Below are 17,079 nucleotides of genomic sequence, written 5' to 3'. Positions count from 1 at the left end.
ACAACTTTTAAATCTATTTTTGCCATAACCCTTGAAAATGAGCTTGAGGACTGACCTATTATAGTCTTCCAGCTTAAAATATGTGGCTTCTATAAAGCAATTCAATTGTTTTAAATTCAAAACAAAATCTCTGATTTCCGTCTTTTTAGGCACAAAAAACTACGAAAAATAAATTGTCCTTTTGTATGTGAAGAAGGAGAAATAGTAATTTTTAATTACTTTTCAAGTAATTTTTTTTTGTCATACGACCAGTTTGGGTCTATGAGAACTTTTGGTGCTCTCTCTTCAGAGGGCGTTGTTTTAAATAAAATATTAAAACCTTAGACCAAACTTAAAAATTTCTTATCTGAAGTAATCCCTTTCCATATTTTAATACAGTTAGCCATATTACCCTATTAATTTTTATTGACATTTAGTATGACATCCTGGTTGTTCTCATTTGCTTTTGGTACTGCTGTCTGTTCGATTGTTTGCATCTCGATGCTAGTAGAGGGTGATTTGAGTACTGACTTTGTCCAATTCTTGGTCTGCTCAAGGTTGGATTGAAGTTTAAACGCTGCTGATTAAAGTTGCTAGATTCTGAAAGAACTCTTGATGGATGCTGAGTGGAAACAGCAGCTTGGCTTTGTGGTATAGTCTTTGGATAAACAGTGGTCTTTTGTGGCTTCGTAATGACTTCGAGATGACTTAATAAAGCTGATTTTGTATCTTTGTTTAATATTTTTGACAAAACCAAACAAAAAATTATTGTAAGTACACTTACTAACTTTGTAATATTAAGGTAGACGATAAAAATCAATGCAGAATGTGCAAAAAGTAGTTAAATATATTTTATTCTATTCTAAACTTCTGGGCTACTATAAGTAACTCAGCGAAATAGGAGTAGCTCAAAATAAAGATTTTCTGGGCTACTAAAAAAAGTACCCTCTTCTAGTTTTATTGTTTGAGGACAAACCAAACAAACATTTAATGTAAGCAGTAGACTTACTACCCTCGTAATATGAAATCTAGGCAAAATGTGCACAAAGTAGTTGAATAAATACATTTTATTGTATTCTAAACTTCTGGGCTACATTAAAGTACCTCGGAGAAATAGAAGCAGATAAAATAATCATAAAGATTGTCTGGGCTGCTAAAAAGTACCCTCTGCTGTAATTTTATTGTTTGAAGACAAACCAAACAAAAAGCTTGGTGTAATTAAACTTGCTTGTAATCTTAAATCGAAGTAGAATTTACAAAAGTAGTGAAATAAATATCATTATATTGTATTCCAAACTGCTGGGCTACTGTAAAAATACCTCTGAGAAATAGAAGCAGATAAAATGATCATAAAGATTGTCTAGGCTACTAAAAAATACCTCTGCTCTAGTTTTATTGTTTGAACACAAAACCAAACAAATAATTTAGTGCAAGTAAACTTGCTTGTAACGTGAAATCGAAGTAAAATTTACAAAAGCAGTTAAACTAATATATTTTGTTCTATTCTAAACTTCTGGACTACTGTAGAGTACCTCTGAAAAATAGAGGCAGGTCAAATAATCATAAAGATTTTTTGGGCTGCTTAAAAGCACCCCTGCTCTAATTTTATTGGTAAACCCTTTATTTTGTTCTATTTTAAACCTTTGGGCTATAATTTTATTTTTAAACCCCTAATAATGTAGTCTGTATTACTTTGGGCTACCTTAAAGTATCCTTATTGACACAAACAATATAAATTTTTGCATAATATCATGTCTGTCGGACATTTTGCTACAAAATAAACATTAATAGGAAAAACAGTGCAGTGTGGCAACATAGCGCCTGTTACATCTCTGTGTGTTTTGACAAATACTATTGACGTTTTGAGTATTTCGAATAGGGAAGAAGGCGAGATATAGTAACTATGACAACAGAGAAAATATATTGATAACAACAAAAAAGGACCCCAAGTTTGAATTTGGTTAAAATTGTCATTTCGTAAATATTAAATATTTATAGTTCGATCTATTCACACATAATTTAATTTATCTAACATAAAATGATTCAAAAATATCTTATAAATAACTTGGTCTTTTGGGATAAAACCCAAAAATATCATATAAATACCTTAACTCTACCAGTTTCTGTTGCAAATTTTCATATTTCCGCCTCTTTCGGGATACACAATAATTATTCTCTGATGACTTTTGTGGTATTTTAAACACTGTCTAATAATTTTTATAAAACTATTTGGAAAGCACTTGTGATCAGTACACGCACAGAAAAAAAACAGTGATGCGCGGACGTCACTTGTCAAGAAGCTTAATAATCTTCTTTTTCTTCTTCTGCTTCTTTAAACTGTGATCAGCGGCCCGAAAAGACCACTACCATAAGTACAAATGTTCGAAATGTTATGTGAAGGACAATCACTGTTAATCAATATTACGAACTAAATTTTTTTGAGTGCTGACACACTCCTTTTTCCTGTAAGTACTCCTTTTTCTCTTGTATGTCCCTGTATTATCAGTCCTAGCAATTCATATCACTGTCCCCTCATTACGTGTACCTACCAGATTTTATAACTTTCTTATTGTTATTGTGTTTGCTATTTCGTATTCTTTGCCCATTTCTCGCAATACTTCCGTGTTCGGTTTCTTCTGGTATTATATATTCTTCTTTTTGTTTTTATGCTGATGTTCTCATCCCACAGTAAGTATCGGGTTCAATTTTCGTATATATATGCAGTCTCTTGTTTAGTCTATTTTTTATATCTTCCTCAGTTGTTCCTTTGTTTGATATTTCCTAAATGCTTGTACTTATCTGTTCCTCCGATGTGATTACCTTCGTCTTCGTCTATTTCCAGTTGTTTTATTTCTGTATTCTCCATTGTTATTAAGTTTTCTTTAGGTTCATTTCCATCCCATTATTTTATATTCCTGTTCCAGTTTCCTCATCATAAAACTGAGGTCATCTTCGTCTTGTGCGATCACTATTTGGTCGTCAGCTTTCTTTTCCATGATTTCAGGTTTTTTTTTCAGGAATATTTTGAACAGGGTAGGGGATGAGGAGCAGCCCTGTAGTAGTCCCTTTGTCATCTTAAATGGACTGCATATTCTATTGCCCATTTTGATAGCTACTGTATTATTCTTGTAGAGTGCTTTTACTTTTACTGCTGTTATTAATCTTCGTGGGACTTCCATGTCTCCCATTGCTTCCCATAGCTTGGTTCTAGGTATCGAGTCATACGCCTTCTTAAGATCTACGAAAGCTATTTCAAATGACTGTAGCTTATTTCTGTGTTCTGGCTTCAATGTCCAGCTTTCAAGTCCATATGGCAGTATCGAAAACACGTAGCATCTCAGAGCTCTTACTCTTAGTTCGAATCTATGGTCTTTATTGCAGAGAATTGTTTTCATTTTTACAAACACATTTCTTGCTATTTCTATCCTGGTCCTTATATTTCTATTGTTTGATCATTATTTTCTGAAATTCAGATTCCCAGGTAGGTATTTGTATTTCATCACATCCACGTGGGTTAGAGTCCTGTGTTGCCCTGGGTAATATCCAGGAATATTTGCAACATCCAACTATTTTAAACATAATATGTAGTATAATATAAGATCTTATAACTTTTAAAGGGTTTTTACCCATAACTTTTTGGTGGCTCACGCATGCATGCTATTGTAAGTATGACCTTAGTCAATTCTTAACCTTAGTCAACTTTTACAACATTGTCTCTTATTAATTAGGTTATACTTATCATTTTAGAGCTTAACACTGATGATGGATTACTTATTAATCCGAAAACGTTTTGTTTTGTGATGTAACCCTTATTAGGGTCTTTTAAATATATTTTTTACAAAGGATCCTGTATTTTTTGTGATTTATGATATAGGTAGGTACAGCCAGCCATAGGAATTTTATTTTCCTCGTGAATTTTTTTTGTATTTCTATTTATCAACCCTTTCTATCGGTATATTTCCCAAATATATCTTTGTTTCTATATTTGTTTTCTTAGTTATTAAGTATCATAATACTTAAATTTAGTATTCTTTATATTTAATTTTAGTTCATAAATTTCACAAAAACTGTTTGTTTTGTTTAGTAGTAGATAGTTACTCAGCAGAGCTTGATCTATAGGCCTCGATCCCGCGTACCAAAAAAAGTTGATTAATAGCAAGCTGAAAATATGTTAATAGCTTAACGGTGTCTAGTCGGACAAACTTTGATGTACGGGAACACTAGAATAGGGGAAGTTTTAATTGTGGAACAGTTTAAAATTTGGAACGTCAGATTACGACAACGTCCCATAGTCCCCTGTATTTTGTCGGACGGAACATTCAATTGATTTGTTATGCCCTTCTATTAAACTCTCATGCAAAAATCAGACTGCTATTACTAACCAACATGAATCCTGTCATTTGACATGTACTTCGTGTTCCACTCATAATGCCCAGTTGGTGACAAAAACTTCATCTGAAAATATGTAGCTGAAAAATAAAAAATCTTTAAAAATTGCAAATTTAACAAATGAAAAACGTCATAAAAAAGCTAACAAAATTTTTGGTTACATTTTCTTCTTCTTTTAGTGCCTATTCGTTTCGAATATTGGCGATCATTCTGGCTATAATTATTTTATTAACTGATGCTTTAAATAGATTAGTTGTTGTTGTAGAGAACCATTTCCTCAGGTTCTTTAACCATGATATTCTTCTTCTCCCAATTCCTCGCTTTCAGAATACTTTACCTTGAAGGATTACCTTCAGTAATCTGTATTTGGTGCCGTTTCTCATTATGTGTCCTAGATATTCTAACTTTCTCGTCTAAATGGTATACATCACCTCTCTTTCTTTGCCCACTCTTCGTAATACGGTCTCGTTGGTTATCATGTCCGTCCATGATATCCTTAGGATTCGCCTGTATAGCCACATCTCGAAGGCTTCAAGTTTTTTCTCCATTGCTTCAGTTAGTGTCCAGGATTCAACTCCGTAATACAATATTGAGAAGATATAACATCGTAGGAGCCTTACTTTTATCTCCAGATTAAGGTTGTGGCTTTTAAAGAGTTTGGCCATGTCATTGAATGCACTCCTAGCCTTCTCTATTCTACATTTTATTTCCTGTGAGTGATCCCATTGTTCATTTACTATTGTTCCAAGATAGTTATACTGTTTTACTCGGTCCACTGGAGTATTATTGATAAGTAGTTGGGCGTCCCTAATTTTATTTTTGCCGATGATCATAAATTTAGTTTTAGTTATATTTACTTGAAGTCCAAATCTTTCACTTACTTCATTTACTTTGTTTATTAGTTGCTGTAAACTGTTCAAACTGTCTGCAAAAATAACGGTGTCGTCTGCATAGCGGATGTTGTTTAGGCGTTCTCCATTTAGAAGTATTCCATGTTCGCAATTTTCCAAGGCTTCACTAAATATTTCTCTGAATATAGATTAAATAATATAGGTATAGGTGAAAGTATATACATCCTTATCTAACCCTCCCAGAATCTGGATCGCTTGCATCGGTTCATCTCCAAGATTTGTTCTTATTGTGGCTGATTGGTTCCAGTATAAGTTTTGTATTATACGCCGATCTTTATCATACATTTGGGCTTTTGTTAGAACATCCATCATTTTTCGGTGTTGAACTGTATCAAATGCTTTTTGGTAGTCCACAAAGCAGGTGTAAATATCACAAGTCATATCTCTGCATCTTTGAAATAATACCTGTAGACTAAACAGTGCATCTCGTGTACCTACGCCTTTCATGAATCCAAACTGTGTGTCTTGTATTCTCTCTTCGTATAGCTTGTATATTCTACGATGTATAATTTTAAGAAAAAGTTTTAATGTATGGCTCATTAGACTTATTAGCCTATATTCTCCGCACTTTTTTGGTCCATGTTTCTTTGGTAAGGTAATAAATTCTGAAACTAGCCAATCTTTTGGGATATTGCCTGTGTCATAGATATTATTGAAGATTTTACATAGTATTCTTAAAGATTCATCATCAAGAAGTTTAAGAAATTCAGATTGTACTCCGTGTGGTACTGGAGCTCTACCTTCTTTTAGTGATATTATGGCTGTTCTTATTTCTGCCACTAGTATAGGTGGTCCTGTTTCCGTAGGTATTGGGGACTGGTTCTTCCTCCCATAAAAAAATAAATTTAGTAGGTAATTTTTCCAGGTATCATTGATACTCTCTTTGTCCGCGATTATCTCTCAATTGTCATTAACAAGTTTACTTATTCTTCTGTTTTTACATTTGCCTGCAATTTCTCTTACCTTCTTATGCACGGTGAAGTCGTCGTATTTACTATGAATAATTTCGATTTCTTGGCATTTTTCTCCAGTTCTTTCTGTTTAGCTTCTCTGATCTTTCTCTGTATCTCTCTCTGTAATGTTTTATACATGGAGTTATCGTTCTTGTTTTTCCTTCTTTCTTCCATTAGTTGCAGAATCTCTGTCGTCATCCATGTCTTATTCTTACTTTCTTCGTTCTTCATAAAATTGTCTGTAATGTCGTCTATCGTTTTATTAAGGGATTCTATCTTATCTTCTGTGCTTTCCGTTGTATTATCGATTTCTTTAAATTTTCTATTTAATGTTTTGCTGACTATTTCTTTTACTTCGCTACATTTCAGTTTTCTCATGTCATGTTTTTTTACAGTTTTTCCGCGTATTTCCTTTAACTTGGTTCTATACACGCCCACTAAAGGATTGTGGTCAGATTGAATATCAGCACCTGGGTAGGTTTTAACACTGTTGAAACTATTTCGTTCCATTTTAATAGAAGTTATTCCTGGCATCGTCCTTGTACAACACCTGATAGGTTTTAAAAATTCCTGAATTATAACACGTTTTTTCACCCACAGCCTGGAGTAAACCCCAAGCTATCAGTCACAATAAGATTGAGAACACTAACTTGTTATGTGTTGTCTCTATTACTGTCTATATGACTGTGAGGCATGGACATTAAAACAGTATGACGTCAACAAACTGAATTCATTCGAAATGTGGATGTACCGCCGAATGCTAAAGAATAAGGTGGACCAGCAGAACTACAAATGAAGAAGTACTGGAAATAATGAACACACGTCCTCATCTGGTCAATACAATCAAAATTAGAAAGACTTCTTATCTGGGACACATATCTAATGCGCCATAGGGAATTTGAGCAGCTCCAGGTAATATTAGAAGGCAAAATCCAAGGTAAAAGGGGTATAGGAAGAAAAAAATCCTGGCTCCAATACATCAGAGATTGGACCCCCACAACAGGAAATGAATTCATCAAGCCCAAAACAGAGAGAAATTTGCCAAATTGATCGCCAACCTCAATGGAGACGGCACTTAGGAGGAGGTTTATCCTAAATTTTATATTTCGCCAAAATAAATCCGCATATCACTTTTAGCACGTACCAAAAAAAAATCTTAAGTATATGAATATGGTTCACATTCTTTATTTCTCTATTTTAATCTACATGTAGAAATAACCGATTGTTATAATTTTTGGTTATTCTTTGTTTTCTCTATGTCTTTTTAATTTCTCTACATTTGCGAATCATAATAATATGTATTAGGTAGGTACTTATTAAAAATTATTTGAGAATTATAACTATATTCAGTAATGATCGTAGACATTCGTAGAGAAATATATTTCTAGGACAGATCCACAGCGTTAATTTTTATTAAAACAATTTCGGTTTTTCTCAAAATCTTTCCATCCTATTAGATCGGCGTCATAACAGCGACTGTCATGAAATAATAATAGTAGTATTGTTGCAGCGACGTCAATCCAACAAACCAACCAACGCTGTGTTTAGCGAACAGTGACATGTTAAATAGAGGTCCCCTTTCATTTTTTCGGCTGCCGCCTTATTATCATTTTGATACACCTAATGAACCATTACCATTGTGATTCTCTCACGCTTGTTACATAAAAGGTTACGACAATTTGCTACAACTAATAGACCTAGAATTGATCACGACCAAGGTTATATTAAACATACTGAAACATTTAAGGAAACTTTTATTTCTTGCAAGTAAAAAGATGAATAAAGAAATATGAAAAACATTTTTTTAAGACACGCTTTTCTTTAGTTACGAGTGACTAAAATTAAAAATATAAAAATCAACTAAAAAGCAGAAAATAAAAAAAAATCAAACTCTAAGGATTATTCGAAAAAAAAACTGTTAGACAGATTATTATTCGTTAAAAAATTGAAAAAATCACATTCAAAGTATTTATCCTCAAACCGTTTATTCGATGAAGTCCCACGCTTTTCTTTAACGAATGTGTTAGATTTTTTCATTTTTTTTTATGAATGTGTGAGATTTTTGTATATTTAATCTGTCTAACAGTTTTTTTTTTCGAATAATCCTTAGAGTTTGATTTTTTTTTATTTTTTGCTTTTTAGTTGATTTTTTATACTTTTAATTTTATTCACTCGTAACTGAAGAAAATCGTTTCTTAAATTTTTTTTTCATATTTTTTTATTTTTTACTTTTTATTCTTATACTTTTCAAACATTAAAATATATCGTCACGTTTAAAAAAAGGATGTATATGATAGACAACTTTTTGCATTTATTTCAACATTTGATACATACATTGTATACCTAATATTATTATTCCCTTGCATCGTCTTCAGTATCGACATTATAAAATTACCAATTATCTACATGAGGCATTAACAGTTTTAAAATAAAAACCTTATTTCCAAAGATATAAGATATGGTCATAAGGCAAAAAGGAAAGTGAATGAATTAGTGAAAGCGCCACCATGTACAAACAAATCCCTTGAACCACACACAACGTATTGTGACAAGCCCATAACTTGTCCCGTTGATCAGAGTTATGGGAAACATTAGCGCAAAATATTATGGATATCTTATTGCATACCTACTTTTAGCTTGTCGCGTATACAAAAACACATTTCAGAAGTGTCCGTTTGGCGAATTTTAATAGCTTGCTATTCAACTTCATCATGCTTTAGTCGCTGCCTTAAATGTTAAATGTAAATAGGTGTAATTTGGAAAGACGGACCGTTTTGTTCGCCTGTACTAATGAAGAAAACAAATTGCATACCGAACTTTGTCACTGGATTCTATTTTATTATTATTATATACTTTGTAACGGGTTAGCCCAAATAATATATTCTTTTATCCCAATACAAAATAAAATCAAAGTAACAAAATAATAAAATAATAGAAATGAGAAAGACAGTTTATGCTTCCTTTTGATTCAGAGAGATGCACAATAGGCCGGGCCGAAAAAACTTTTTTTTTAATTTTTCAACACGGCTAGTTGCTAAAAGTTGGAACTAGTGTTTATATAATCCTATACCAAATTTGGGCATTTTTAAAAAATAATTAACCCGGCCCCCTGGTCCTTAAAATTTTTTTTGGGTCAAAAGTTTTTTTTAAATTCTTGTACAAGGCTAGTTGCTAAAAGTTGGAAGTAGTATTTATATAATCCTATACCAAATTTGGGCCTGTTTAAAAAGTAATTAACCGGGCCCCCCTGCCCTTAAAGAATTTTTATTTTGTTAAAAAAATGTTCGGGGCTATTAAAAAAGCTTAAACAAGCTTGTGTTGTCATATTCTATTGTTAAGCGAAAGAAAGATAATACAGTCAACAGGAAAAAATAATTAAGCTTTTAAATGCCGTTTTAGAAGATCTAAACTAAATTTTCAAAGATAATACAGCGCTGGTCAAAAATAAAATTCGGAGAGAAGTTAAGGAAAACAGACGGCAACTCCAGCATGAGAATAAAAATTTAAACGAGTCAATTGAACGGCTATACTTTGATGAAAGGAAAGATTAGACCATGGTTTTCGGAAACGCGAGACGAATTATGAAAACTGAAAACCATATAGCTTTAACTGAAGGACCCGATAGTTTATATTTTGGGTACTTAGCTCTTGGTCAGTCTCGTGTCAGAGATATTGTCGAAGGAATATTGGACTACTTACAAAGTCATAATATAGATCTAAGCAAATTAAGTGTTATGGGATATGATGGTACAAATGTCAATACGGTCTGGAAGGTGGAATGATTCGAATTATAGAAAGGAGAGTAAATAAACCATTACAGTAGAGTGTATGTCCGTTGCACGCTAATGAACTTCGCTTGCAATATTTTTTGCAAGAACTAGATGACCCCACAAAAGGTCCCTATTCATATTCTGAGCCGATTTGACCCCTTCTTCCCAATTGCGAAAACAATGCCTGGTATTAAATTTAAACCCATAGAAGCTGTCCTGCGTCTTGCAAATTAAAATGACCTAAGTTCAGATCAACAGTATTTGTTGAGACTATCTAAAGCAATAATTGGAGATGGAATATGTTCTCAAAGTTTGGCAAAGAGAAGTCCGGGGAAGATGGCACAAACACGTTGGTTCACGACAGCTAACCGCATTTTTAGAGTTTATGTAGCTACAACTGATCCTTGTGAAAGCTTAAAGTTTTAGCTGAGTTTGTAATACAAGTATATTCTCGTATGAGGTTTGAGATAAAAACACAGCACACAGCCAAGATTGGAATATGGTGCCAGGCATCTATGGAAATTAATGCAGGCTTCGAGATATTTTCTGAATAATGTCTCATCAATTATCAATAAAGTTATTCAAGACAAGGCTTAATTTGTACACCCTTAAATCATTCAAATTTTTATATTAACAGATTCACGTCAACGTATTAGAGAGGTTGCTGTCAGAAGAATTTTAAAATCTAGGAAGGCTGGTATAAAAATTGCGTTTTCATAGTATCCCAAATCCCTAAATCAATTTCGATGCAGAAGATTACATAGACCTCATAAACTGAATGAATAGTACTGTAACAGGTCTTCCTCTAATACAGAATTTGACAGACGAGGAATTCTGAAACATGGAGAAACAAGTCTCAAAGTTTGACAATTTTCCTTGCCATACACAAGCGGTGGAGAGGTGTGTGAAGATAATTACTGATGCGTCAATAAAAGTGTGTGGTGAAGAATCTAGAGATGGCTACATTCGAGCTAAACTTGATGCCAGAAAGAATTAGCCGATATTTGAAAGTAAATAAATATATTTCACAGCGAAAAAATAGTAAATAATTATGCATTGTTTTACCCTTCTTTTATATATTTAGTCCTGGGGGCCGGTTAAATTTTTTTAGATCATGATGAAAATGTTTTAACGAGATAATAGCATCGATATTAATATTTCAGACACTAGCTCGCCCCAAAAATAAAGCAGAAAAGAACTAATATTTTTAGGCCCCCGGGGGCCCGGTCAAAAATAATTTAATTCGGCCTATGTTTGGTACACAATATTAGGACTACCATACACAACTTTTTTCACTAGCCCGTTTAATATTTCCCAAAAAAAATTTTTTTGCCCTTTTTCGGCCCGGCCTAATGCACAATCCCTAGACAGCTGTTTATGTCTTACAGACTTCCTCAGTAGAGCTATCGTGCACACCTTTGAAGCAAAACGAAGCCATCTATTTATGTGGAATTTGAAAGATAATTTAAAATCCACTTTGGGACGTAATCAGCGACATCTCTTAAATAAAAACGAAAAATCTCAGATACAGAATCCACCATTATAATAAAAATTAGAATGGTAAATCATTATTTAAATCTGAAAATTTTTCTTGTTGGAAATTCTTTCTGGTACATCCTTTATATGTGACTTTTACAATTTATAAGATGACAGACGACAAATATAGAAAACGAAAAGGACTCTACCATATGCACTCACATTCCGTTTTCATTCGTCTAGGAAAATGTCAGAAAGAAAGATCGTAGTAGGGGAGACCGGAGCTAGTTGTCACAATGCCGATTTTTACCTTATTTGGGAAGTTAACAAGCTGTGTCATCTACACTCGAAAGGTCTTATTCATGACCAATTCCACACAAAATATTTCAGAGATCGGCCCGTAATTATTTCTCTTATTTATGTAAATGTGTTTTGGCGCTTCTCATGTAAAATTCTTAATATTCAATCATCTCGTTCTGTGAGTGAGTTTGTGAAACCAAGGTAAGAAATAGTATATTAAGTATGGAGAACGGTAAGGGTTTTATACCGATCGAAGACAATAATTGTCAAAAGACTGAGATCGGTTACCCTTAACGTTCGACATGCTTATAACGTTTTTTGCACGATTGATACCATTATAAATTATAAAATTAAACATTTTCGTCATATTGACTAGTTTCATTCATTTTATCAAGATATATACTTTGGTTGTTAGGTAGTATCTAACTAGGGTGCATAACAACAATGGAGAATTGAGTTTTTATTTAATTGTCAATAATTTTAAGTACAATTTTGATTATTATAAATTAAAATATGAGCGAAAGTGAATTTGAAGAAATTGAACGGACTTGGGAAGAAGGGTGTTCCGCAATTATTCCCGAAAAATCCAAAATATGTTATCAAAATACCTACCAAAAGTATATAAAACTTCGTTACATCGTCTATTACAAGTAAAATCAAATCATTTGTTCTTAAGATACGCCAAAGGAAAATGTTGTGCTCAAGTAATAGGGAAAGGGACAATCGGGGGCTGGCCTTCTCAAATTGCCAAATTCTTAAATTTGCCTAATCCCGAGAACTATACTGGCCATTCGTTCAGGAGGACATCAGCAACGCTTTTGGCTAATAAAGGTGTTGATGTCCTCGGATTAAAGCGTCATGGAGGTTGGCGTTCATCGACAGTGGCAGAAAGCTATGTAGAAGATTCTCTTTAAAATAAAATAGATTTTGTCGAAAAAAATATTGTGCAATACTAGTAATACTACTAATGTATGCGATTCTGCAGGAGTTTCTGTTAGAAGTGAAACCACAGCCCAAACAAGTGGGATTTCATTAAATAATTTAACAAATTGTACCATAAGTTTCAATATTAATAAATAATTCGTTAGTTTTCTTTATTTTTTTAAAAAATAAATTAAAATTAAGAGATTTTTTAACTCGACGGTAAGTGAATTACTTACTGTCGAGTTGGAGTACTTACCGTCGAGTTGGATTACTTACCGTCGAGTTGCTAGTAAATGTCACCTACTGACGTAAAATCTGTCACGGGAAACAGTCAAAAATGATCAATCGTGCAAAATAGTACATTATATACCGCGGGACTGAAGTAGTACATTTAATCCTGAAGGTAAAGTTTATGGCCCGACCGCAGGGAGGGCCATAATTTACCTGAAGGATTAAATGTACTTCAGTCGCAAGGTATATACGATACTTTTCGTACTTCCGGTATGATTTTATTAATTATTTCAATAATTTCAATCAGTTTTTTCTCTCTTCAACTCATTTAATAAACTGTCTTTAAAATAAGTTACCATAGTAACATTGCGTTGTGAGAGTTATAATTTAGAAACATTGTCATTACTAGTGTCATTGTAAAGAAACATTGTTATTGATAATTATTGGTATCATGAGTGAAGAAGGTGTATCTGATATTGATAAAAGAGCAGCCGAAGTAGGTGAAGAATTGTTACCACCGAAATCTAGAAAACTATACGAGCAGCAGTACGATGCTTTTAAAAAGTGGTGCCGCTTAAAAAATGTGAGACAACCTACTGAAAATGCGCTGTTAGTCTACTTCGATGATAAATCAAAAGCGGTTTGTGCCTCAACTCTCTGGGCACATTACTCAATGCTGAAATCGGTTATTAACATTAGAGAAGATATTGATATAAGTAAATTTCCAAAATTATTAGCTTTTTTGAAGAGAAGAAATGAGGGATTTAAGCCAAAGAAGTCAAGAATTCTCACGTCTGAGCAGGTAGATCAGTTCTTACGGGAGGCTCCGGATGATAAATATTTAATGCTTAAGGTAAATTTGGAAATTTGTTTATATTCAGAAATTTTAAGAAATCAATTTTTTTGTAGGTTGCACTTATTTTGGGCGTTGCGGGAGCTTGTCGTGGAAAAGAGTTGGTTGATTTAGAAATCGACGATGTGAGAGATTTGGGCGATTCCTTCCTAATTGCGATTAGAAACACCAAAAATAAAATTGACCGAAATTTTGTGATCAAAAATTCAGAAAACAGTGCCATCAGTTTTGTGGCGATATTTCGGAAATATGTGGCATTGCGAAAGACAGGGACAACTCATTCAAAATTTTTTGTTCAATACATCAACAAAGAATGTACTACGCGAGTAGTAGGAAAAAACATGTTTGGTACAATTCCACGGCAAATAGCAGCTTTCTTGAAATTAGAAAATGCGACGTCTTATACGGGACATTGTTTTAGACGCACATCTGCGTCTTTGTTAGCTGATTCGGGAGCAACAATAGACGTGCTGAAGAGACATGGAGGATGGAAATCCTCCAACGTGGCCGAGGGATATATTGAATCGTCTATTAAAAATAAACAAAAAATTTCAGATAAAATATTTGGTCAAGTCGCCGATTCGTCCACTATAGTTATGCCACAGTCCTCATTCTCGCTTCCTGTTTCCGCAGGATCTTCGAAACAAACACCAGTTCAATATGAAAAGGACCTATCTGTTACTCGTCAGTTACCTGCTGCATTAACCCAGGAAAGACTGGTCAATATGACGAACTGTCACAATATTAATTTGAATATTAACGTTAATTACCATTCTAATTAATTATATTTTTCAATAAAATATCCCTTAAATTCGTTTGTTTGTGATTTAATCGTTCCGGGAGTTTCGTCAATATTTAATCCCGGAGGGATTAAATGTGACACTTTAGTACCTGTCACAAGGGAGTGAAGTTGTCACTTTAGGCCCGGAAGTACGAAAAATATATTTTAAAGGATACCGTCAATCTTGTGGACTACAATGTAGGCATATTTTAATATATTTATTCATTTGAATATTTTTGATTTGACAATCAGAAGCTTATGTGGGGCTAGTTGTCACAAATTATACGGGGCAAGATGTCACTGTGAAAACTTTTCCCGCAGCATTTATAGTATATTAAGTATGGAGAACGGTAAGGGTTTTATACCGATCGAAGACAATTGTTTGGAGGAGGAGCGGTACGACGACTCCAATTATTGTCTGAGATTGGTTACCCTTAACGTTCGACATGCTTACGATTAATACCATTATAAATTATAAAATTAAACATTTTCGTCATATTGACTAGTTTCATTCATTTTATCAAGATAGATACTTTGGTTGTTAGGTAGTAACTAGGGTGCATAACAACAATGGAGAATTGAGTTTTTATTTAGTTGACAATAATTTTAAGTACAATTTTGATTATTATAAATTAAAATATGAGCGAAAGTGAATTTGAAGAAATTGAACGGGCTTGGGAAGAAGGGTGTTCCGCAATTATTCCCGAAAAATCCAAAATCCGTTATCAAAATACCTACCAAAGTTTTAAAAAATGGTGCGAAGGCAAGAATTTAAGAATCGAAGAAAAGACTCTATTGGCATATTTCGTTCAAAGACATATGCAGTTGAAAGCTCCTGGAAGCCTCTGGGCAGAATATTCAATGATTAAATCCACCGTTTTTCTTTATGATGGCATTGATATTTCCAAGTTTTCAACTTTGATTGCGTATTTGAAGAGAAAAAATGTTGGCTATAGGCCTAAGAAAGCGAGCATTTTTACACGGGAGCAATTTGAAAAATTTCTGATGGAAGCACCGGATGAAGAATTTCTAGTTCACAAATAATTTAACAAATTGTACCATAAGTTTCAATATTAATAAATAATTCGTTAGTTTTCTTTATTCTTTCAAAAAATAAATTAAAATTAAGAGATTTTTTAACTCGACAGTAAGTGAATTACTTACCGTCGAGTTGGAGTACTTACCGTCGAGTTGGATTACTTACCGTCGAGTTGCTAGTAAATGTCACCTACTGACGTAAAATCTGTCACGGTAAACAGTCAAAAATGATCAATCGTTCAAAAAATCTGTTGAAATGGTTTTAGAACGTATTAACATCAAGTTAGATTGGTGCAGAACACAGGGTCAATCATTTGTGGATTTGTCAAAAGTTAACGTATTTGTGAAAAAGCGATTTAATACCTACATGATTAAAATTATTGTTATAGTGTTGCCGTTCTGAGACTTATAATCCGTTTTAATTTTTACAATGGGAAATAAGCCACAATGTTATTAAAAAATGATTTTTATTAACGTTTCGACGCCCAAATCGGGTGCCGTTGTCAAAATACAAAATACTACTAATACAAACAAAAATGTTGTTGCTTAGTAAAAAAAATTCTTCTAATAATTTATTTAATTTAAAAAGCGTCGAAACGTTAATAAAAATCATTTTTTAATAACATTGTGGCTTATTTCCCATTGTAAAAATTAAAATTGTAAAAATGCCACAAGAAAATAGCTTCAGAACAACTTATAATCCGTGTTACAAATAACATAACTATTGCTCAGACTCTGCTTTTGTTAGCGTCTCGGTAAAACTTAATATTTTACATAAGTATAATGTAATAAACAATTTTTATTGCTTTTGATACCTAATTACTTTCAGATGGTAAGAATATACAAGCGAAAGACCCATCGAGTTAATCCATTTTTGGATGTTTTCTTGAGAGCAGCAGAAGCTGTAGGAAATGAGGAACATATATCTATTAGGAAAGCTGCACGAGATTCTGGTATGCATTATCGGAGTTTAGCAAGATTTATCAAAATAATGCCAGAGACCAATAGAACTGTTCAAATGAAATACAAGAAATCTCGACTCGTGTTCTGTAAGAGGGAAGAAATCGAACTAGAAAAATATTTGAAAAAATATTCTGATATGTACTTTGGTTTAACACATACTGAAGTAAGAAATTATTCTTACTTCTTAAGTTTAGAGCGCTTCTATTGAAAGTTAGATCCAATGTACAGAATGCAAACAATCGACACATACAGACTGCACCAATGGAAACCAATTTTATGTGTGCCACAATTGCGACTCTGAGGACGATACGAGTTCTTTCTAAGTTTGTGAGTTCTTCTTTGAATAAAAAGGTTTTATTTTTTGTTTACTTTATTTTTGTAATACTGTGACAATTTTCCCCAGGTACTGTGACAACATGCCCCATCTATTTGTCGAACATGCCCGATTTGTCACACAAATCCTGCCGAAGGTTAAACCATCTTACCATTTTAACTACTGGTACCTAGAATT

The 17,079-nt window shown here is 33.3% G+C and overlaps 1 protein-coding gene across 1 annotated transcript; it reads left to right on the top strand.

Moving 5' to 3' along the window:
- The first annotated feature begins 12,052 nt into the window (after positions 1-12,052).
- On the top strand, positions 12,053-15,770 carry LOC126889585 (uncharacterized). The gene is made up of 2 exons (XM_050657991.1): positions 12,053-12,193; positions 15,113-15,770. Exon 2 carries the CDS (start codon positions 15,207-15,209, stop codon positions 15,609-15,611), a length of 405 nt encoding a protein of 134 aa, XP_050513948.1. The 5' UTR covers positions 12,053-12,193; positions 15,113-15,206; the 3' UTR covers positions 15,612-15,770.
- The last annotated feature ends 1,309 nt before the right edge of the window (positions 15,771-17,079 follow it).

This window comes from Diabrotica virgifera, chromosome 8 (assembly GCF_917563875.1).
Source record: "Diabrotica virgifera virgifera chromosome 8, PGI_DIABVI_V3a".
NCBI classification, from domain to species: Eukaryota; Metazoa; Arthropoda; class Insecta; order Coleoptera; family Chrysomelidae; genus Diabrotica; species Diabrotica virgifera.
Note: the sequence above shows the minus strand (reverse complement) of the source record. Positions and strands in the feature narration are given on the sequence as shown.